Here is a 25237-nt window from a genome sequence, read left to right as displayed (position 1 = left end):
GCTTTTATTGCATTTTTAAAGAATGTTGTAAGATTTTAAATATATGGTAACACTTTCATTCCAAAAGGTATCAATAATAATATGAAGCAATGAGTACTACTTATATTGTTTTCTGTACACTGTCAATAGAAAACTTAATACTAATGCTGTGCTTGCTGATAAATAAAGTGATGTCCAATTTTAAGATGTTTTCATCAGTATCCATATCTCCTCTTAGAAACCTAACAAAGTAACTGTTGATTTTTTAGCTTATTTTCACTCAAAATAAATCACTTGGTTTATTACCTTAGCTACACATTTGTATCCTCAGAGCTCCTTCTAAAGTAAGAATTAAAAAACAAAAACAAACAACAACAACAATAAACTATCCTTATCTAAATAAAAGTGCTGACACATTACTTTCTGTTTTGGCAAAGGGAGAGTAAACACACATACACATGCATGCACAAATACACACAATTAGAGAAATGCACTAGGTTTGCACACCATCTTAACCCCATGAAACAATATGCATACTTTCAAACTCCTAGAGCATAAAAAGATGAAGGTGAGGAATTCATTATCTTCTACATGTAAACTGTCTGAAAAAATATTTTTTAAAATATTGAAACCCACAAAGAATAAGAAAAATATCTTTGGAAAAAGTAACCATTTTCACTTTTTTTCCCCATAATATGTCATCTTTTTAAGAAAGTAAATAATAAGCATATTACTATGTATCCTTTTCAGAGTAAAAAAGACTATAGAGCATGCTTCCTATAGATATGAGGTTCAAGTTTTTATTAAACAAAAAAATTCACATATCCTTTGTAGATGCTTATATTACAAAGCCACCCTGTACTAAAAATTAATTGTAATATGGTAAAAGATAATAAGCAAACACATTAGATTGTAGTCATTCTAAAAGCTAAAGTGTTGTCAGTTGCTACTGGTTAAAAAGTGACTAATACTAGAAGCTAAATCCATAAAGTGATGCAAAAATATTACCAATATGTGCAGTACAAATCTCTTAGAAAAAAGTAATTAACCCGCCGAAACTGGTTTGGCTCAGTGGTAGAGCATCGGTCTGCGGACTGAAAGGTCCCGGGTTCGATTCAGGTCAGAAGCATGTACATTGGTTGCGGGCACATCCCCAGTAGGGGGTGTGCAAGAGGCAGCTGGTAGATGTTTCTCTCTCATCGACATTTCTAGCTCTCTTTCTCTCTCCCTTCCTCTCTGTAAAAAAATCAAAAAAATATATTTTTTTAAAAAAGTAATTAACCCTACAAAGATTGGAATAGAGATTAATTAGCTAAGATGTTTCATATGGAAAGAAATCAGGAATATAAAAACTCTGGGAATCAATGGGGGATGAGGACACATACGTAATACCTTAATCAATAAAGAAAGAAAAAAAGAAAAATGGAACTGCTTTAAGACACAGTGATTCCACTTCTGGGAATATATCCAAAGAGATTCCAAACATTGATTTGAAAGACTATATCCATCCCCATGTGCACTGCAGCACTATTTACAATAGTCAAAATTTGGAAGCAGCCCAAGGGTCCATCAGCAGATGAGTGAATAAAAAATATTTGGTAAATTTACACAATGTAATATTACTCAGCTATTAAAAAAGGAAGGAAATTTTACCTTTTGTGACAGCATGAATGGACCTAGAGAGTATTGTGCTAAGCAAAATAAATCAGTCAAATACCATATGATTTCATATATGTGGGATCTAATGAACCAAATTAATAAACAAACAAAATAGAAACAGACTCATAGATACAGAGAAAAGACTGACAGTTGGGGGTGGGTGGGATGGGGGCTGGGTGAAATAGGTGCAGGGATTGAGAAAAATCCACTCATTGAGACAGACCACAGTATGATTTCCAGAAAGAATAGAAAATGGGGGCAGGTAAAAGAGGGTAAAGGGGAGAAACATGGTGATGGAAGGAGTCTAGGCTTTGAGAGGTGAACACACAATACAATATACAAATGATGAATTATATAATTGTACATCTGAAACCTACATATAATTTTATTAACCAATATAACCCCAATAAATTCAATAAAAATATTAGAAGAAGAAAAGAATGAACCTGTCTAATAACTTGCTTCACTAAATGTTTTTGGAGTATTTTAACAATAAAGTTATTGCAAAATCTAAATGCTACAAGAAAGACATAATGATCACTATATTTCCTTGGTATTTTGGTAAGCAGTACATATGGTTAATACTATAATTAATTTAAATTCTACCCCCTGGCTTAAAAAGTTGTTGGAATCATCAACTCCATATGTCTCTATTATATGTCAATTCATGGTCATTCTTCCTCCAAATAAACCAACCCATATTTTCTCCTTGGGCATAAACAAGTTTATTATGATAAAATTGAACCTTAACAAGTTTAACTTGCTGTTCATGGTATCCTATAACTGCACCAAAATATTAATTACATATTGCTTTTAGCATAGCATTTACTCACAATAGGAAGCCATAAATGTTAAAGACTATTATTAGTCTTTAAAATCATCATTGTCATCATTATTATGATTAAAATAAACAGCAATTTGGTATGTAATTTATATTCTATGCTAAGATACATTTTATGAGTTCTCTCTGTATCAGATATATATGTACAAATTACAGTTCGATAATTTATTTGGTAACTCATGGTTCCACATTATATAAAATCTTTAGCTATGTAAAAGGTTGCTAGAGTATTCGGCATTTCTTTTAACTTTTATGTGAAAATCATTTTTAATTGCTTACTAAGGTAACAATCTTCAGCCAAGACCTTATTTCTTCTGATATATCTCATCAGGTGTGTGCCTGGGGATTTACTTTTGTCTTAAGGCTGCCTTAGTATGCCTCCATGACCTAATTCTGAACCAGGGGGACTTGACACCCTTGGAGTGCTAATGTGGACCAAGAGAAATTATGCCTCTCCAAGAAGACATATGCATTTTAAAATTCTGGTTTATAAAAATAAATCTTCTCTAAATGAAAGCTCAGGTTAGGAAAGAAAAGAATTTTTCTTTGATAATTCTTATCTGTTGGAAAGAATTATGCTTCTGAAAAAATAGCACGCGCACATCCAGTAAGGTGACAGGTTTGTAATAACCCAGTATATCTAGGCCAAAAGTATTTGTTTAGGGATCATATTAATCTTTTTGACGTTGTAACAAAGGCTTCGGAAGGGATATATACATCATAAGACTGACCCTACAAAAACAGTAACATTAAAAATTGTACACTAAGATGATGTGTGTGCTAATGTCACAGGAAACAGAAAACTACTTTTTCTAGAAAAACTGGGTAAGGTAGGAAGGGTATAATCGCTTTGTGATAGATCTATGTTTAAAAGAAACCTAGGAAGGCTTTTTTTCATCCATTTAGTACATATTTATTGCACATCTCACATATGTGAGGCATAGAGTTTTTTTAATTTTATTCATTTACATTCAACATTTTTTTACAGTAGAAGCATAGCATTTACTAGCAATGCAAATAGCTTTGCTTTATTCTTATAATCATGTCTGTATTAATTCATTCATCAAACAACTGAGTGCCACTGTGTGTTGGGAAGTGTATTAGGTGTTGAAGGTGCATAAAAAGCTAGAATTTCTGTGTTCAACATGCATGAAGAGGTAGTTCACAAAACATGTTTACCTTCATTAGACATCAAGGGATTGTGCATACACCACTTTACTAGATAACTTAAATATTTCAAACAGAGACAATACCATGTCTTTACAAGTATGTGGAGTAACTAATACTTTGACACTGCTGGTAAGAATGTAAATTTCTACAACTATTTAACAAATCTGTTTGGCAGCAATAACCAAAGCTGAACATGTACATATCCCATAATTCTGCATTGTACAAATGTACCCCTACTTGTGTGTGTGTGTGAAATGCATATGTATATATATATATATATATGCATACAAGAATGTTTAAAATGTTATTATAATAATCTAGAACTAGTGATGCCACTGATGATAAAATTGATAACTAAAATGTGCTGTAGTCATATAGTCACACAAGTATAAGAATGAAGAAACTACAGTCAGATGTAACATTGGTGAACTTGACCAACATAATTTTAAATAAAGAAGTCATATTCTAAAGAATACCTCTTGTGTGATTCTATTTATACAAAATCTAAAAATAGGCAAAACTTTGAGGAATACAGGAGACTCCTGAAGTGCCTGTAATGATATTTCTTGATCTGAATGCCAGCTACATGGGTGACTTCACTTCATGCTCATTCATTGCCCTAGATACTTAGGATTTGGGACTCTTCTGTAAAAATCTACTTATGCATAAGCATCCAGCAGCACTCTTGATTTAAGATGAGCATATTGTAGAAAAGTGAAGACATGGGAAAATATTTAATATAAGTATGATGAATCAAGTATCAGGGTTGCCACTACTTTTGGGCAGTTTTCTATGTATTTGCTACAGGCCCTTATTATTGCATATATAGGGGTATTCACCCACTACTCCCTATCTCTAGTACTTTCACTTTCCAATCTATTTAAACATCAGTGAAGTCAAGTTTTGATTACTCTTTTAATCACTGCATTACCCAGATCATTCCCCTGCTCAAAAGTGATCACTGACTCCTCATTGCCTATATTGTAAGAACCTAATCTTTAGCCAAACATAAAATGCCTTCCATTAATTTCATCAAATGTGACTTTAACTAATTATACATTATCTACCCTGAATCACTATATATAACTCTTAATAATGGGTAGTGTCAGGTGATAGTTAAGGGTATAGACCCTAGAATTCTTACTCAACTTCATTAATCCTGAGGGAAATACGAATCAAAACTAGGATGAGACACGACCTCACACCTGTTAGAATGACTGCCACCAAAAAGATAAGAGATAACAAATGCTGGTGAGAATGTGGAGAAAAGGGAACTCTTGTGTGCTGTTGGTTGGACTGTAAATTGGTGTGACCACTATGAAAAATAGGGCAGTTCCTCAAAAAATTAAAAATGGAACTACCATATACTATATATAATGGAATATTATTCAGTCGTGAAAAAGAAAAAACCAACTGTAATTTGACACAACGTGGATAAACTTGGAGAGCATTATGCTAAGTGAAATTAGCCAGAAAAAGATAAATACTTCATGGTATCACTTACCTTCTGAACAAAAAAAAATAAAACTCACAGAAACAGAGAGTAGAAAATGGATTGTTTTATTTGACTAACATTTTATTAATTAATAATTTCTTTTTAAATTATGATTTCATAAAGTAAATATATTGTTCAATATAAAACATTATGTGGGTAAATTATCAAATTACCTGATTTTACATAACAATACCATAAAATTTATTTTAATATTATGTATTCTCTAGCTATTCAGTGCTAAATTTTATTCTAATCTATATTATAAAACGTAACTACTTCCCTATCAAGTAAGCAGCACAGTCAATTGCTCATCTAATCATATGAGTTGAAGATGTATTACTATACCCTTAGGGCAAAATAAAATTGTTTAAAATATTTTAAATCATATAATGAATAATGTTTATTCTTTGGGGTATTTTTTAACTTGAAGATAATAATGAATTACCCGAGGTGCTGATTATGAAAGCATAAGCTTGTTAAGAACCTTCACTATTAACTGCTAAAAAAGAGGGAAGCTGAAAGGCACTGTCCATAAAGCCACTGAACTGTGAAGTGGTCACAATAATTCACAGGGTGGAGAGAACCAGGCACCGAATCCATGCCCTTTTCTCCTTTGTGATGCTTTCACATTGGAGTAGAAAGAACAACCTCTAAGAAAGAATGGAGAAGTCTGTATTCCTGTCTATAGAAACACACCCCAATCTACTAGCACTAAAAGATCGTGTAGTCTACAATAGGACAGTCTTCTTAAACTTGGCTTAAAGAGTTCCAAGCAACAAGCTTGCTGAGTTCTTCCTCAGAAAGCCTCACACTGGGGCTACTGTTAATTATTCCAAGCAGCTCTCAGCAAGAGAACTTGAAAGATTTCCCTTGGCTACTTCTCAGTGATCTAGGAAGCTTCTAAGTGTCTTTTCACCAAACCATTTACAAAACTTGGAACCATTGAAAACATCTTTCATCTTTCCCATTCCTCTGTGGTTAATCGTGTTTTTGTTCAATTCCAGATTCGGTCCAATGCCATTTTCTACAAATCTGCTTTGCAGGCAAGCATGTGAATTCAGTCAGCTTTACCAGTGTTCAAATTCAATAACAAAACTATGCATGAGGGTGAAGGTGAACACACATGTATTCAGAGCCCATTCAAGAATTTACATAAGCAGATTATTAAACACATATTGTAGAATTGGGCTAGTTTTTATTTACAAGCTAGAAGAAACAACTGTGGAGAAATACAATTGTTTTAGTCTATTATCACTAGATCACAGAGATTTTGAAACATACACAGTAAGTCTTCCGTGGTGATAAAGATGCAAAGAGAAGGAATAGGATGTAACAGGGTTAGCCTTCAAGAACTGCCCACCTGGCACCTGAAAAGCATTTGTATTTAACCATAATGCCTAAAATTTCAAGCTCTAAGTCTATGCATTCACTTATTCCATCAAAGGAAATGAACAGAATGCCTGTAGTTTGCCAGACACAATGAGAAGAGTAGGGGGGGTGCTGGAGCTATTAAGTTCAATAAAATTTTAAACCACATTTAAGAAACCTCTACATTTGTGGGAGGACAAGCACATCAAAGAATAAATACACAACACAGCATATGAAAAGTGAAATGAAAGTGAGAGGTATAAAAACCTATTTGCGACAGAGATAAGAGAATAATTCCCATTGGTGGATTTGAGGGGCGGGGCATCAGGGAGTGGAGGATTTTTGAGGCTACTCAGAAACTTGCCAGTTCCTGAACAGACATAGGAGTGGGAGAACACCAGGTAAAAAGAAAAAAAGGAATAAAGGCAGGCAGGCGTGAAGATAAGAAAGGGGAGGAGTTTCATGTTAATATACTTGAGGGGAGTCTGAAAGAGAAAACATTTTTTTAAAGAATAAAGGTTTTGAAGGGCCATTTTTACTTCTTTAATAAATTTGATTTTATCCTGTTGACAATGTAATGTTAATGACGTCCTTAAGGAAAGGAGGGGAAAGAAAAACTAAGAAAAGACAACCCTGACAGTAGTAGGCAACTTGAGTTGCAAATGGCTGAGACTGGGTGAAGGGCAAGTTTATTCCTAAAGCCACTGTGCTAGTCAAGGTGAAAATGATCAAAACTTGAGAGTCATTGAGGCACTATCTCCAGTTCAAGTTCAGATACCCAGAGTGGGGCAGATCTATTACTCAAACATCTATCTATATTCCTAAAGATGAATGCTACAGAGAAATAAGAACATAAGAAAGAAGATATCAGATGACTATGATAATTGAAGGAAACAGGAGGACCAAAGACACTAAGGCATGGCTTATTTTGGAATTTGCCCTAAAATCAACTCAGAGCTCATTTTAAAATAAACCTCAGCAATGTATTAGAGAAGTTCCACTTGAAGATGTCAATGTAGGAAGAGGCTGAATTCATCTCCTCCCACAGAAATATTAAATCTACACTTGAATATGAAACAATTTCCTCTGGGGGGAAAAATCCAAGAAATTAAGAATGGCGGAGAGACCCTTAGGCATCAGGTAAGTGAAAGGGGACCACAAAGAAGTGGGTAGCAAAGGCAGAGATACATTTTTTACCACAAACTCCATCCATGGCACAGTGACCCTCAACTGGAAACTCAAATCCTGGATCTTCTCCCTGAGCAGTGAGGGTCTGTGCACCACTTTGGGCACCCCAACTATTAAGACTGGCACCTGAGAGGCTAGTCCCCAAGACACCTGGCTGTGAAGACCAAAGTGGCACATGCTCATGAGACCGACAGGCAAGGCTTGGCAAACGAGAAAGAGCAGACAAATGGCTTGAATGCAGATGTGCCCGCCCAGGCCTTAGCAGGGACGCAGCCCTGAAGGTGGGCGGCGTCCTCCGCGCTCTCCCTCTGCCTTATAGAAGCTGGCAAACACCATCTTTCTTTCTTTTTTTTTTTTTCCTTTGTTTTCCTTTATTCTCTTTTTTTTCTTCCTCTTTATTTCCCCAGAGGGCAGTATCTTTACACACTCCCTCTGCCTCACTCCAAGCACCAGAAGCTCCCGGAGAAGAGCTGTGCACACATCTGGCGGCCTGATTTTACATCCGCTGACTTGGTTGCTATAGCTGCTATGAGGCTCTGCCCCTTGATGGCTTGGTTCTGGAGGCCAGGCAGGCTTATGTTCCCGGGCCCCATGGGATCGGAATCCAAGAGGTAGTTCTTAGCAAATAACTGCTCCCAGGGCACTGCACAGAGCGCAGACAGAAGAGGCCTAGTCTCTTGTCCAGGAGCTTTGGCCTGAGGGTAAGGATTCTGCTGGTTGGGTACACAGCTAGAGACCATCTGCGCCACACCAGCACGGCCAAGGTGAACCTGAGTGGGGCGGCCGAAACGCTTAGAAAAGACAGGCAAGAGAATGAAGGCATAGAGAATGTCTCAGGGGGATGCTGCTTGCTGAGACAGCGCCAGCACCCACAAGCCGTGCCTTTATTTTATAGCAGATGCCACTCGGCAAAGTAAGGGCGTGGTCAAGATGTTTACAACATTCTCCTGTGTTTCAGTCCTACTCAGTTGCATGCACCTGATCAAGCTTTGGTTCCTTGCAGCCTATATCACTTGTTAGGACCATAGGTTCAAGCTTACAACTACAGCTGTAGGCTAAGATTATGCTGGAAAGGCGCAGCCCAAGCTTCGACTTGCACATGAGGATTGTGCCCTCTGATCAGTCCAAGGCGTGAACCTGTCCAAACACTGTAGCTGCGCCTCACCACCATAGAAGGGCTGTTGGGAGACAGAGGCCAGGAGACACCACCTCTGCTCCCTCTCTCTGCCTCGTTCCAGCTCACCGGCATCCTCCAGAAAGGAACCCTTGCCGAGGACCCCGAATTTTGCTGCTGCTCCCAGAGGACACCTCTCCATTGCCTGGGTCTGATGGCCTGAGGGCTTGTGCTCCCAGTCCCATAGGACCAAAGAGTTCTTAAGCTTCCATCCCTCCCTGGGGAAAACAGCCAGAGGCAACAGGCCTAGGAGATTAGTCTTCCCATGAAAGAGGCCAATTGACTTATCTCCAGGGGCAGCCTGAGGGGAAGCTTCTCATGGAACACACCTCTGAGGGCTGACCTAACCTTTCTTCGGACAGGGAGGGCGGGCACTGTCTTCATGTTCTCGCTCTGCAGTACTCAGAGCTCCAGCATCTCTCCGAGTGGGACTGTTCTGTGTGTGGGGTACCCCAGTTTGGGTGGCTGCTGTCCAGAGGATGCTTTTTGGATCCCCTGGGATTATAACAATGGAGGGAGAGTTCTTGGAAGGCTACCACCCCGAGGACATTACACAGAAAGCAGGATGAAACACCCCCAGCCTTGCCAAGAGAGAGGCCTACATACTTGCTTGTCCTGGAGTTTCGGCCTTAGGGGAAGGCCTTGGGTTGGGACACACCCAGAGGCTATGTCGGGGGACATAGGCCAGAGAGCCCATCTTTGTACGCACCCTCTCTGCTTCAATGCAGCTCCTCAGTGTCTCCCAGAAAGGAACGTATATACTCATCTGTATTTTCATACCTGCCATCCAGGGAAAGCCTATAGATCTCCTGGCCCTGGTGGTCAGCAGGACTTCTACTTGCTGTCCCATGGACTATATATATTTGCATACCTTAAAGGCTCCTAGTTAAGGATCTGGCTTCCCATTAGCCTGAATCTAGGTAATGACTGAGATACTGACAGGTCTTGGCACACCCTGTATTAAACATAAAATACCATACTTGGGCGGTTGATAGAAGACGATACTATCTTATATCCACATATTCTACTATCTTCCTAAATTACCCCTGTCATGCTTTCTCAAAAAGAATGGATCTAGCCCTAACCGGTTTGGCTCAGAGGGTAGAGCGTTGGTCTGCAGACTGAAAGGTCCCAGATTTGATTCCGGTCAAGGACATGTACCTTGGTTGTGGGCACATCCCCACAGGGGGTGTGCAGGAGGCAGCTGATCGATGTTTCTCTCTCATCCATGTTTCTAACTCTCTATCCCTCTTCCTTCTTCTCTGTAAAATAATAATAATAATAATAATAATAATAATAATAAAATATATTTTAAAAAATTGATCTACTACGTGGAGAACAGGAACACTAGATTAAACCTCCATTGTCATTCCACTAAAACTAGATGGTGATGACCATTTATGTTCAGAACAACTAAAGAAGCAGCTTCACAGGAGAGCCTGCTTGGCCTTGCAGGGGCAGAAAATAGGACTTCTACCACATGAGTTACTTGGGAGCAGAAAACTAGTCTTATTGCTCCTTGACAACGCTGAGTATGCCATCTGGCATCTATAGGGACTTAGCAAATAGTTGTTGAGTAACTGAGCTAAATCATGAGTGTATGGTTTTTCTCTCGACAGCCCTTTTTACATCTGACTGTCCATATGAATATGTGAAAACTGTACAACTTAAAACTTCCTACACTTACACATCCACATTGTGGTGTTGACGGAAATGGGACTCACTGAAGGCTGGGGGAGAGTGGCCTGGATTCTTCACAAAAGGAAAAACACCCACCCCTGAATTGGCTCCGTGCCCTAGAGAACAAACGACCTTGCGTAAATCGAATGAGACACATCAGGCTCACAACAGTGGCTTCCAAAACCCTGCCGTGTGCCAGGCACTTTGCACACACACAGTAACTATGAACGGCACAGAAACTCAGGCACAGCTGGCTTGCTCAAGGCCACACACATTTCCAGAGAGAGGCTGAATGGGAACTCCAGCCAGATCGTCTCAATTTCAGTATTCATCCTCTTCCCACTTCACCACAGTAATTTTCAAGAGACGTTAAACATATAATTATATAATAACTAGATCACGATGTTAAAAATATACTCCATGCAAGTAACATTTAGTCATGATTACAAATCTCATTAAAATGTAATTCTTTACTTGCACTAACACGACTGCCTTTGGTTCTTTCTTGTCTCTCAGCTAATCAGTCAATGTTGTTTGAACAGTTAAAATACACTTTTAAAATATGGAATGACAACGTGTTATTGATGAGTTTCGTGATGTGTTCGAATTAAACGGCAATTTGTCAAAAATAACAACAACAGCAACTAATGTTCCACCAGATTTACAAGTGATCTACAAAACTCGCAAATGCTATTGATGCGTACACAGATTAGCATGGCCGCTCAGAGGCAGTAGGGTGCACTGTGCCATCAGGCACATACAGCTGTGGCACATCACAGATCTGCTTCCACAGCACTCCTCCCTGTTCAGCTCCGATCCGCATTTAAATTTCCTGCATTAACAGCTGTCATGGAACTGTGCAGAGCCTTAGGCGAATAAACATGATAACCACCAACGATTTTGACTTTAGCCGTTCGGAGTAGTCACATAAAATGCAGAAGATAGAACATTAAAGGGGGGGAGGGGGAAAGTGTAGCTGGCAATCTGGAATAGTTAAGAAATCCCTGTTGAGACGTTGCATTTGTCAAGTTCTTTCTGCAAGTATTAAACTCAGCACTTTCTAGAAAGTGCTACCCTGACATTGTTCAATGTGGGAACAGTTTCTAAAGTAAATGAAAACGCCATTTCATCATGATTTCAAGCTCAATACAGAGGAAAGGTTTTAATATGTTCACTAATAAGAAGTCGGCTTTCTACTCCAAATTGTTCTTCCAACAGACCACACAGACCTCCACCCCCACTCCCGGGCCTCCCGTAGCTGAGAGACATCACACAGACTTAGCAAGGAGCTGGAGGAGGTGTAAGGAGAAGGAAGTGTGAACAAAGACCCAGGAATGACCATCCACCCTTCTATTCACTTTCCCACTCTGGGGTTATGATGGCACGGCCTGCTTTCAGCATCACAGAAAAAATAATGTGGCCGGTAGAAATGGGGTTCTTTCACAGAATTGTGAGGAAAGCATTTCAGGGGAGCCCCATGGGAGGTTGTGGTGGAGTGGTAAGGATTTATTGAAACTGCAGCAAATGCAAAGGCCCGGCCAGGCTTCAGCTCTTATCCTTCTGGGGCCAAAGCCCAGCCTTGTCTTCATCAGGCCCAGAAACAGGGCCAGTGTCCAAAAATCCCGTACCATGCCAAGGTAGTCCAGTGTAGTCTCTGCCCACATCTGGCTAGCTTAGTCTGTTGTTGGCTGCACCTCAACAGTGCCCAGGCCTGAGCTTGGAGCGCAGCTCCTGGGGGTAGGGGGGGGGGGGGTGTCCCAGGAAGCTGCTAGTCCCACATGGTTTTTATAGAGAGAGAATGAGGATGCTAATGCGCAAATGTGAGTGTTAGCAGGAAGAGAGCTCCAGAGCTTTTTTGAACTTGGATTACAGGATCTGGGCTTGAGAATGATCAGGCACTTTTCCAAAATAACCAATCAGTTTTCCAGTCCTTTGCAGGTATGTGCTCAGCCCTCCCTCTAACCAATACCTTTCCTAGATCTCATTTAATCCAACCCTTTTCCCAGGCTAGCCACCTCCCCTTGATGGCTGCCATCCTGGCTTCTACTGCGCATGCTCTCAGCAGAGGACTTTCCCCCTGTTTTCTCTCTCCCTCAGAAATGCCAGCCAATGAACAGTCTTGATGGGGGGTTCCTTTTGCTTCCTTTCTCTATTAACATCTAGCTACCTGTGCTAGCAATAATGGAAGAGTTGCTGACAGCAGCAGTGAACTTTGATTCTCAACTCCCTCCCACAAGCCCCTTGGGCATCTAACATGATGATACTTCAGTAATGGTACTGCCTTCTTAGAGAACTGAGCCTGAGCCTCTGATAGTGGGTCCTTTGAGTCAGGAAGGGGTGGAAAACAGCACGAAAAATACACTTAAAAAAAAAGAAAATAAAAGATACACACTCTGGTGAATTCCGAGTCGAAGTGAACCTCTGTTACCACTAGAAAGTGGTCAATGTGGTTTCTCATGGAACTGACTCCAAAACTAAATTTGCCTTGTATTATGTGAAAAATAAGACATATATTTACCTTATAACTGTGATTGTCTTACTTTTGTGATTCTTGAATTTATTTGATCAGCTTCCATGGAATGCAGATTATTAAAAAATATTATTTTGGAAGCTGTTAGCCTTTGTTAGAGTTTGGCAAAATTATTATATCTAATATTTTTATTAGAATTAGTAAAATATCTTTAACCAATAGAAACAAATCTTTAACAATATCTCTTTTTTCTCCTTCAATTGAATGACTTAAATTTTATTTTATTTTATAAGAACAATTCATAACCTGTTGTAATGTGTGCTTTAAGCAATTAATTTGCCCAAATATTTTCAGCATGTCTTCACTGTAAGGAAAAATAAATTGTCTAACAGTTTCTTTTTTTTTATTTCAGTCATATATCACTGAATTCAAAGCACTTGGCCATATGTCAGACTGTGGCAGGTAGGTCATATGAGTAGTTTCATAGTATATGAACTATTGGTGCACTTTATACTGCTAACAAATTTATGCACTATTGGTACACTTTATACTGCTAACAAATTTATTTGTTGAACTAGAGTTAAATCAGCATGGATATTTGAAATTCACATTAGTTCAGTAAACACATCACTGAGCACAAAACAAAACAAAACAAAAAACCCTATTTTAAATCTGTTTTTCTGCAGCTGCACATTTTAAAATTAATCAATATATTTTTTATCAGTTTCCCACTGCTAAAAAATGTGAAAAGTTGACTGGCTCCACAATAGCAGATGAACTAAAATAACTAAAAAGCATCAAATATTTTTAATTGGTATATAGGGATCTTTTACACACACACATATATGCACAAGAACAAACATGCTACTTGTTTAAAAGTATATATATATAAATAAAATCACACAAATGTCTATTTACACTGAAAACATGATGGCATCATTGGACAACTAAATATGAAAGATTTATTATAATAATCCCCCTCCTAAACTATTTCATACTATTTAACAGACAACATTCCAGAAATATACATATTGTCTAACTTATTTCTTAACTGAAAATGTGGTCACATGAATCTCTGCTAGAACTATAACAAATATGCATATTATTAATATACCTTGAATAAAAGAACCATTGATAAATCCTATCAATGAGGCAAATTTCACCTCTTGTCATTTGCTGTTAATATGTGCATGTTGAGGTGATATTACATTACCACTACAGCAGGTTATAAATCATAGTTTAGATTCCCATGGTTGATGTCTTTGATCTTTATCTTGTACTAAGGGTCTAGTGCATGAAGATTTGTGCATGGAGGGTGAGTCCCTCAGCCTGAAACCTGAAACCTGACCTGAAACCTCTTTACTCTGGGAGACCTCAGGGCAGCTCTCTCCAAACTAGGAGTTTCTGTCTGTCTTTGTAATCATATAGCAAATTTTCTGACATCCCAACCCAGTTTGGTTTGGTGCTCACAGAATAATAGACATCTTTTTTTATTTTGCTCCATTGGTGGAGATTTCCTAGAAGTTGCAGGATATCTTCCCTTGAATTTTTCCTTGACACTCTGACTTTACTTATGTCTCTCACCTTTTCTTTCCCTCCATCCCCCATCCACAACAGTATCTTGCTCCAGGCTCATTTTGCTCTAGTGTCTAGGAGATCCCACAACAGGTCTGCCACCAGAACTACAATTCCCAAAATTCCTGGTGCTCCCCTTGTTCTTGGTTTCCATTTCAGGTACAGGGCTGCAGAAACCAAAAGGACTTTGAACTCCAGCCACCCCCCAGCCCAGGCTGACGGGACCAGACACTCCAGTGGTTTCCCTGGGACCCCCACCTCTCGGAGCTGGCACACACACACACTGGACATAGGCTCAGAGTGGGCAGGGTCCTGGGGATGCCCGCCGTGTTGCCCAGGCTACACGGAGGGGGGCGTCCAACCCCACCTCCAGCTGTTCAGTGTTCAGGGGCCATTTTTGTTGGGTTAATTTACATACTCACTCCTGATTGGCTGTGGGCATCATGGAGGTATGATCAATTTACATATTTGTCTATTATTAGTATAGATGATTTATATAAGGTTATTTTGATATGTATTAATAATTGTATGAGATAGATATCTAGATGAACTTCATTTATCAGCCATAGTTTTTATAGAATTACTTCTTTACATTAACAAAACCAATAAATTTTTAATAAAAATACTATACCAAAACATAAGACAAATTCTTCTTCCTCTTTTTGAAGGCAACATGAATGAAGCATGCATAACACTGTCACTTAGTTAGAATAAATTATTTTCTAAATCTCTAGTGCATGTTTCTATTGTGTGTATTTGTAACTTTGTGTGTTACTTCAATATATGTATTCAATTCCACCAGCCCTTCGAATAGTGTCAAATGCAAGCCTTCCTTTTTCATTTAACTGGAAAAACCAAAAGGCTTTAGACATAAGACAGAAAGCAAAAAGGACAAATGTTTTTGTTTGAATTATGTTGCCCTTTATATTATACTGCACAAGTACAAGTAGAAATAGAACAATTCTAACTTTAGAAACTGTAGCATATAAATGTCTCCTCTAGGCAAACTGTCAAGACAACCTGGATAGCGTCAGTGAAAGTAGGTCTGTCCTTTCTTGGCTATAAAACTGGAAGGAGAAAACCTTGTTACCAGAGGCCTCTTCAGATAAAAACCAGTTTTTCAGCCAAAGAAACTTCTCTCTTCCTCAAAGTGCCTAGTCATTTGATTTCTAAATGCTATGAGATCTTTTTTTTTTCCTTTCAAAAGTGAAAACAATTGGTTCTTCTATACTGTTTACCCTTTCCTAGGTCAAATTATTCAAAATTCAAGTGTTTAATGAAAAAATAATGAAGATCTAAAACTCGATTCAAAATATAATAAAGAAAAACAGTCCCCATCAAGATAGTTTTATACAAGCATTCATAAAGATATCATTAGTGATTATATAATCTAGAATAAATAAATAGAATTTCCCCAAAAGAATGAGAGTCAAGTACACCTTCCAAATTTCTTTTTAGCCTTTACTAATACGTTGGGAATAACCCCATTGACAAAAGTACCCTAAACATTTTCGGCAACACTAAATAATACTATCTCATCCAGTTAAAATTCCAAAAGCACTGGGTTGGTGAAGGGCAGTGTGACTCAAAATTCCATTATCAATAGCCCAAATTTCAATAACTTGCCAACCCCACTTTGCAACCCCAAATACAACAATACAGCTACAATGCACACTACAGGAAATGAAGAGTTCCCAGCAGGTTTTCGCAATAGGAAAAAAAGTGCTTTCTTTCATTTTTATGTAAAAAAAAAGGAAGGAAGAAAATAACCATATTAACTAAGAAGTATTAAAAGACATTTATAAATAATATCACACTCTACATAATGTACTAATCTCAAGTTTAAAAATAGCAATAGTTCCTCAACAAAATGTCCTTCAACAGATATCTATCATCCTAATTTTGAAATGTTATAAAAATTAATTATAACATTTAATTATCACCTTCACAGTTAATGGGGAGAGACAATTATTAAAACAGAGATATTCATTAACACATTTAGAAACTACATTAACACATTTAGGTTATTTTTATCCCAATATCTAATAATTAATATAGGTGAGATGTGTACTATATACTCTAGTTCAATATACATTCTAATAAGTACTACGCCAAGGTAAAGCAGTAAGTTTGGAAATTTCAAATGTCAAATGTTTCTGCCAAGAATCATATTTGTGTTTTATTATTGTCTTACCTCAATGATTTTGTCATGAACCTCCAAGCCTTCTGCTCTGTCAGCAGGTCCATTTTTCAAAATTTTTGAAACATAAATTCCTTCTCTTGATATTTCTTCTTGACCATTCTATTAAAAATATAACAATTAGCAGTAAGAAAGATGCAAACAAAGTTTTTAGTTGGATCAAGGACAATTTGGTAAATGTCTCACTGCCAACCCTCCTTAACATGCAACTCTTTTTCTTAGCTGGGGATTTGACACTGAATTTTAACTTACTTAACACCAGTCATTCATCAAGATGTCAGCTTTAATGAATGAGTCCAGCATCTCTGGCCAGATTATCTATCTACCTCATGTTTTCAAGTATGCATAAGAATCTATGGGGAAAGGGCATGTACAAGGCCATATCAACAGGCTCCTCCATGTGATTTATAGAGCATCCCATTTCTAAAGAGAGGGTGTGATTGAAAAAGGTTGTAAGTTAACGAAAACAAGAAGCATATCCAGCCTCACTATATAACTGGTTTGAGAGGTGGTCATAGTCTTCAAAATATAATTTAGCCTCGTGAAGTGACAGATATGGGATATAGCTCTGGCTGTTCCTAGTCACAGCGAAGACTGGGAGCTTGCTGACGTGTGAAATCCCAAAGGATCAACTCTAAGCTACAAGAGAACCATTCAAAGCTAATCGGTACACACTTCAGTGTAATGAGCCTAATGATCGGGTGAACCTCAAACATGTAGCCAATATGGTACAAGTGGTACATGCTAGCCAGTCCCAGGAAACCAACGACAGTGCAAAACTTATTTAGGGAAAATGCCCAATATCTTATAATAATACATCATATAATTTTAAATGCCATTTCACTTCTCGGCAGGTTAAATAACATTTTTTCTCCTTAATTAGTCTTCCTTAACATGAATTTTAAGAGGCTCTAAAAAATGTCACCTAAATGTCAAACACCTAACTAGCATTCATAACAATATACCTCAGGGGAAAATGAAACAAAAATGATATGATGAAAAGACGTGTATTTTTTTTCCATAATAAATGGTACTGTCCTAGAGACAGAAGCAAAGCAGTCATTAGTTGTTGGGTTTTTCAGATGCTAAACACAAAGAGGAAATATGCCATCGCCATCCTGACCTAAATAGAGCATATGGCCAACAACTCTAAGACAGTTCCCTGGACAACATCTGCATTGCAGGATGCAAAAATTTCATGGCAGTTTATTGAGGAAATTAAAGAACATGATTTCTTTTAAAGCTTCACCACCTTTTTCTAGTTATAGAGAAGATTAAGTTGATGTAGTATTTAAAGGATACGACAAAACTTTGCAACTACAGTGCAGTATGCAGTAAAAGATTATAACCCACATGTTTTGAAAACAGTTGGCATCAGTGTAGAAAGTATTATTCATTCAATTAAATAAAGAATTGACTTGGGGAGTCAAAAATATTTCAAACCCGCTCTTGTCCTTTAACATGTCATTTCCTATGTAACTGTGAAAACAATATCCCTTATTTCAAAACTGATTTTAATGACATATTCATTCACTCAGCATATACTGCCTGGTCTGTGTAAGCATCAGAAAACTGACCAACTTAACATAATCAATAGGAGGTGCAAGCAGGCAATATAATTGCCTAATATTATTAAATAAAAATTGCCTATACACATTACTATGAAATAGTTTTATTTAAGAAATTTGCCATTGGATAAATATGAAATGTACTCTTTTCTTTTTAAGTAGTAAAGAGAATGAAGTTTTTAGCAGTTTTGCTTTGCTTTTCAAAAAAAAATATGTATATATATATATATATATACACACACACAAGAATATTTGTGTTAAGGAAACTATTTAATCACAAACGTAACTTTAAAGATCAAACCAGATGCTTTTTATACTAAAAATCCACAAATGAAAGTAATTTATTATTTTATAAGCAAAGACTAAAAGCTATGCATTAACAAGCTGGGTTACCTGATTTGGCCGGCCTCCGATAATATTGAATCCCAAAGTGTCATTTTCTCGTTCTAATAGAATGGTGAATGGCTTATGTTCTCCACCCTGGAAGAAAGAGGATAAAATAGAAAACTCCGTAAAAAGATACACAAAATTAAATAATTCTAGAGTAAAGCTTTTTCCCCACTGTAAGTAAATTAACATTCAAAAAGGGGAAAAACTTACAATTAAGAATGGCTGATTTTGAGAAGAGGTTAATTTATTCCTAAATTCACTTTGAAAGTATGTGTTTGAAGGGAACAACCATTCATGTGAAAAAACAACTATTTTCAACTAAATGGCATTGCATTTGTACACATTAAGCAGCTTTTATTCTAATGCATTCAGTGTTTAATTCTGGCTTCACTGTAATTTAAAACAGAATTCTGGTTTAGTCTTGCAAGTGTTCTTATTTTTCCCCTCTATTACAAAGGAGTAACATAAATTGTTAAAGGATCTGAGAATTACTCTGTGAAAAATTTCACCTTGGAAAGTCTGAAAAAATAGTGAACTATTTATAAATTTCTTTCCACTGTACTATTTGGATTATCATTGTCATGCAGAATATAACAGGTTACAGTAATCCTAATTTTAAATATTATTATTATTATTATTATTATTATTATTGGGTTTTGCATAACTCCTGAAGATTAAATTAAAAAAAAAATCAGAGGAGAGTTAAACACATAGTAGGAATTATATGTACAACCTGTTTATTAGTAGAGACTATTTTAAAAATAAGATGAGGTGTTTGTTATGGATGTTCACTATCCTAAGATATCATATATTTGGTAGTGGGCAATTCCTTCAGAATGATAAAATCCCATAAGCATCTTTTAAAGTTACTACCATCATCACCCCCCTTCCCCAGGAGCTTTCCCCAGGCAGTGCGCACAGCAGCCCCTACTGGTGGTGGGAAAACATTTCTGAGGAGCACAGAGAAGACTTCTGGTAATGAAGTCTGCAGATCATGGGCAGTTTTCCCTCACTTCTGAGAACCACAGCTTGACTTTTTGAATGGACTTCCCTGTCACATAATTCTGGCTGTAACTCCTTTCCATCAACTATTGCTTCCCTAAGATCTTGAGACCTGCGCTGGCACTACAAAGCATATTTCTGGCTTCTCTCTAGATCTTCTCATTTTGTAAATGTATCTGGAATATAACTAGGATAGAGAAAGACTAATAGGTAGCATCCAGTCTTTTAATTAAGCAGTGTGCTTCCGTTTATCAGAGTAAAAACATTGTAGCCCTTCACATTTCTTTCTTTTTCTTTTTTTAGGTGCAAGGACAGAAGCGTCTTGAGTCCATGCCTGGGTTGGAGGGAGTCCCAGAAGGGAAGCACCCCGGGTTGCCCCTCCCCAAGACACTGAAGAATGGAAACAGCTCCTTGAATGGAGTGCAAGTTCTCCTAAACCCCTGCTCACCATGGCAGCGACCAACAATGTCAAACACTGTGCAGAAGTCCTCCAGAAGCGAAGTGACAGCTTTATAAACAAGGGGTGCTGCAAAGAGGCTTGTTTATTCGGCCTAAAAGCGGGCAGCGCGCGAGCACGGAGCTCAGTTGGGGCCAGCAGCTTCCACAAAGAAGAGAAACAGCCGCTGCAGAGCGGGGAGGAAGGGAGAGGAGGGAGGGCTGCTTTGACCCCAGATGGATGTAGCTGTTCCCCAAGTCACACACACACACCACATGCACACCACACACACAACCACTACCACCACCACCACCACCAACAACAACAACAACAACACTGAAACAAGAAGTCAGGTAAGGGTGATTTAGGGAAGGTAGGGGTGATGCAAAGAACTCTTCATGTCTAAAAAACATATATCATCTCTTAACTCTAGGTCCCCACATCCTTGACTTCCCCTGCACGGAGTAGAAGGTGGCTGATGAGGGCAGTGCGACAGGAAAACCAAATCATTGGGAGCCCATGGAGGGGGCTAAGCAGGCGGCAGGGATGCTGGTGCAGTGGGAGAGGGAGGCCAGGGTGGCAAGGTCCCTGCCTCCTGGTCTCAGGTAAGGGCCAATGGTACAAAAATCGAGGTAGAGGGGGTAAGGGCAGGCGTCAGAAAGAGGGGGAACATGGTTTCTGGGTGAGAAAACGAGTTTTCCTGATAGCCCCCTTCTTCGTGGAAAGTTGGCATAGAAACTGGTTAACTCTTTCCAATCCTCCTATAAACGGAAAGGGAGCAGTCCTTGCTCACTGCAATACTAGGACATCCGGGAGACGAGTAATAGTATAGGAACATCAGTAACATCGGGCGGGTGGATGCCTCCTACTGCAGGATCAGGAGGGCATCCCCTTCCCCGGGGAGTCCCGAACCTCAAAAAGAGCCTTCCTCTGTCCACCCCAACCGACCATTCCCGGGGGGGGCAGCCCCCCGCGCTTACCGGGCCGCGGCCGCCGCCCAGGTCCCTGGCGAAGTTGCGGGCGTGAGCCATGTACGGGGCGAACTTGTGCGGTACCTGCGGGCCGCCGGCTGCGCCTCGTCCTGCGGCGCCCAGAGCTGCGCCGGCAGCGCCCGCTCGCGCCGCCTCCCGGCGAGCCCTGGCGCCCGGGCCCCCGCCCGCGCCCGCCGCGGCCGCCCCGCAGCCCCCCGCCCCCGCCGGCCCCGGGCGAACTCCTCCGCAGCCCCCCCGCGCGGGCACGTCCCCGCCGCCCACCGGCCCCGAGACGCAGCCCCGGCGGCGGGCACGGCCGGAGCTCCCCCAGCGCTGGGCGTGCGCCTCCAGCTCCCGCCGCCCGACCGACCGAGCGGCCGCAGCAGCCGCAGCTGGATGCGCAGCTGGTGCAGGAGGCTGCGCAGAGGCAGCGCCCGGTACCGCTCGCCGGGCGCCGGCGGCTGGCACTGCAGCGGGCACCGGCGCCGCCGCGCCGCCCAGGGCAGCAGGCAGCTGGCGCAGAAGACGTGCCCGCACGCGTGCACAGGGGCTCCTGCAGCACCCCGCGGCACAGCCTGCTCGCCAGATCCCGGCCCAGGGCCTGGGCGAAGCGCTCCAGGGCAAAGCCCATGGCTGGTGGGGGAGGGGGGGGGTCAGGGGACAGGAGTGCCGAGTCCACTTCCTCTGAGCACCCCTGTCTCCCCGGGGCACCCCTGAGACAGCACCCCCTCTGTGGCCCCGGAGGGGGGCAGGAGGAGAAGGTTTTTTTGGGGGGAGGGGGGGATTGCAGAGTTTGGCGTGAAGTTTTCAGGCTCCAGCTAAGTCCCCTGGCTCCGCCGTATTGACGCTAATAGAAGCCACCTCAAGTGATGCCTCCCCCCCCGACACCCCCCCGCCCCCCTTAGCTGCTCTGCAATGTATATTCTTTCAAATGTGTCCGCGGAGGGCGAGGCCAGGTCTCAACAGACCTTAGGGGAAGGGTGCTCCACTTCGCCTGCACGGTGGACTTCAGGCAGTCTTCCAGCAGGAATAGCTTCTAGTTCCACCGGAATGCTGTTAGCTCCCGGGAAGCAGAATCTTTGTCCCTGAGGTTGTCCATTCCATCCACTCCTCATCACTCCGCATCAAGTGGGTCTGCAATCAATGTGTTTGAATTAGATGCACTTTTGTTCTTTCAAAGCAATCGACTACCAAATCACCAGCCTGGTTTGTTTGCCAGCTTAGGAAAATCACTGCGAGGCATCTCCAGAGCCAGGTTTCTCAAATCTCGATAGGGAAGTCAGTGAGATAGATGGCTGAGGCAGGAGGATGACTGGCAGCCAGGATGGGGAAAAGGTCAGGTGCTCGCCTTAGGAAACCTGTCTCTTAGGGACAACTTGAACCACCATTCAAGGCCTCCAGCCTCTGTTACTAAGCACTGGGATTCCAGGTTCAATCACCACACCATCCCTCTTCTACTTCCTCAGGCATTTACACTGGGAAGGGAATGCGACCTTTTTGGTCACCTGGAAAGGTGAATGAAAGGGAAGAATTATGAAAGGAAGCAGTGAGATCAGAAATAAGATCTTCCTAGCTGCTTCCCTCGACTTACCCTGTATATGCAGTTTAGGTCCAAAGTGCTTCCTCCCCCAGTTTGACTCTTCAAAGTGGGTAGCATGCCTGGCCTTAGTGAAAAATGCAGCAAGGAGTGCCTCCAAGCTCTCCTTCCCCAGCTTCCTTCACCATCTTCTGAAACTTGAACTTAAAGCAACCTTATCACCTAAATACATACCACTTCCTGCCCTTACCCTGCAGCTACTTCCACAGGCCCAGGACGGGCTCCCTGAGTTAATCTGTGATGATTCCTCATAGCCAGCTGAGCGTTTTGCCGGGAAAGCTGTGTCCTTATGGATAGCACCAGTAGCTAGCAGTGGAAACACAGGAACAAGGCCCCATCCAGTTTTTGCCCTTTAAATCCTTGGAGCTAAGGGAAGAATTAGCAATGGCTAATAATAGAGGCTAATTAAGAACCTTCTGGGCCTTCTTTCTGTTTGAAAGATGAGATTTTATTAGAGTAGTTCAACAGCAGTGGAGATCCTAGATTGACTTGCCAGATATTTGATATGCTTCTAAACCTGTTTCAAAATAAGATGCTATCGTCCACATTTTCTACATATACTAGTAGATCATGATAAAGTACCATTTGCCACAATGCTGTAGATTTCCCCCTTCCCTTTGGCCTTTCACAAACAAACAATAATTCCCAAGTAATTAAGAAATCATTTAACAATAGTAGCATGAGCATATGCTTCTGAATTGCATAGGCTATACAAAGGAAAATACTATAGAATGTATTCAAATAATCTGGGCCACAGGGTTCTGTTTCATTTTCTTTTTTAGTTACAGAAAAAGCAGTGACTTATAGCTATGAGATTATAGCTAGGGCTTGACATTTATTTCACATTAAGCATGATGATAGAATGTTTTTAAGAAAGGAGAGAGAAGAGGTGAAATCTGAAAATGTTCAGTTGAGATATTATAAAACTTAGATATGCAGTTAGTTGAAAATTAAAAAAAAAACAAAAAACTCCTATATATCACAATGGTTCTATGATGAGTTAGGTTAACCTATGTAATTCTTGTAGCAAAACTAGGGTCATGAGTAGATCTTATTATGAGTAATTCTAGGATGTATATTATTTTGATTGTTGAAAAGAAGATGGATGTCAAAAACCTTGTCCACAGAGAATCACGAGTTAAACATGAGAACATGTGAAGTGAAGCCAAGTAATAAAGTAGGCCAAAAGGGAGCTTAGGAAAATCTTTTACCTGAGAAAAGGCAAGCATGAGAGCTTCCAAGAGAGTAAGTTGCCAGGACAAAAACATTATGAAGTGAACACTAAGGGAATGGGCACACCTACATGAAGCCCATGAAATCTTCCCATCTGAAAACATGGCAGCATAATAAACCTGTAACATCAATTGAACTAACTAGTCTGATGTCCCTTCTCAGACTATAAAAGATTATTCTCATATTAGGAAAATTGTAGTATCTCAGAAAAGCTTAGGTGAGCTGGAAATCTGGAACTTGGTAAACAAAGAAAGCATTTGAAATAAGTTTAAATTATGCATGAATATATCAGCAAAATAGATTCAGTAACATAGAGATATCTTTTGCCAAATAAGAAAAATTACCACCTTGCATCAATAGCTTGGACATGTCCATATGTCTTCAATGATCAGAATTATCTGTTAAGAAGCCCTGGTTAGTGAAAGCTTCAGGCTCAAAAGCAACATTGTCTTTCTTCTTGCTTCGGGTTGTGGCCAAGACCAGGCCTGTCACCTTTCTCATAACCTTCCATTCAGACTGAACCTGAGACTATGCTTTGCCAGCTGAGATTCAATGGGAAGACAATAAATATGCTTCTTTCATCTGCAAGCCAAAGGAACATGGCTGGACTCAAAGTATTTTAAGGTAACCTTTGTTTGGTTGGGTATTTTCAGCATAGGAACTAGTTTTTGTTTTAACCCACTGTCAGGGGTCATATATCCAAGAAAACAGGTAAAGAATTTACTTACTTGCTATATTCTTTGGGCCAGTTTCTAGAGCAGGAATGAACGTGGGCATGTCTGTGAGTGTTTCCAGTGAGAAGCGTGAGTCATCCCTACTTCCAAGGATGAATAGGGAATCTGAGAGTTGCTGATTGTTAAGTCAAACACTAAAAGACCTAATACTGAAATACTATATTCAAAGACTCAGAAATGATGAATGGAGAGGTGAATAGAAAAAAGAGATACTTTTTTTTTTCCCACCACATGCATAGATAATACCTTAAGTCAACTCATTTGCGATTGTTTTAAATGTTGTCTCATGCATTTGATTGAGAATTGTGAAGTCAGGAAGCTTGAAGAAATTCTTCAAAGAAACAAATAAAGCACTTCTTTAATTCATACATGTTTAGATAGTCTATTTTGGCAATTTCAACAAAACAGTAATTTTAAAATCTTCTATTATAAGACCTTAAAATCTCATCACTTATATTTCCTTTACCCTGAATCCCTGGCCAGAAATCATGAATTACTATTATGGTC

At 39.9% G+C, this 25237-nt stretch overlaps 1 protein-coding gene across 1 annotated transcript in view; it reads right to left on the bottom strand.

Annotated features, from left to right (window-relative positions):
• Positions 1 to 21797, bottom strand: part of PDZRN4 (PDZ domain containing ring finger 4) — a 338913-nt gene extending 317116 nt beyond the window's left edge. The window contains 8 exon segments of the mRNA XM_036457791.2: positions 16794 to 16901; positions 18761 to 18847; positions 21176 to 21243; positions 21246 to 21332; positions 21335 to 21407; positions 21410 to 21555; positions 21558 to 21704; positions 21707 to 21797. Of these exon segments, the coding sequence (XP_036313684.1) occupies positions 16794 to 16901; positions 18761 to 18847; positions 21176 to 21243; positions 21246 to 21332; positions 21335 to 21407; positions 21410 to 21555; positions 21558 to 21704; positions 21707 to 21797 (807 nt within the window).
• Positions 21798 to 25237: the final 3440 nt, after the last annotated feature.

Source organism: Pipistrellus kuhlii, unplaced genomic scaffold, assembly GCF_014108245.1.
Source record: "Pipistrellus kuhlii isolate mPipKuh1 unplaced genomic scaffold, mPipKuh1.p scaffold_m20_p_3, whole genome shotgun sequence".
Lineage (NCBI taxonomy): Eukaryota > Metazoa > Chordata > Mammalia > Chiroptera > Vespertilionidae > Pipistrellus > Pipistrellus kuhlii.
The sequence above is the reverse complement of the archived record's forward strand: the minus strand, read 5'-3'. Positions and strand labels throughout refer to the sequence as shown.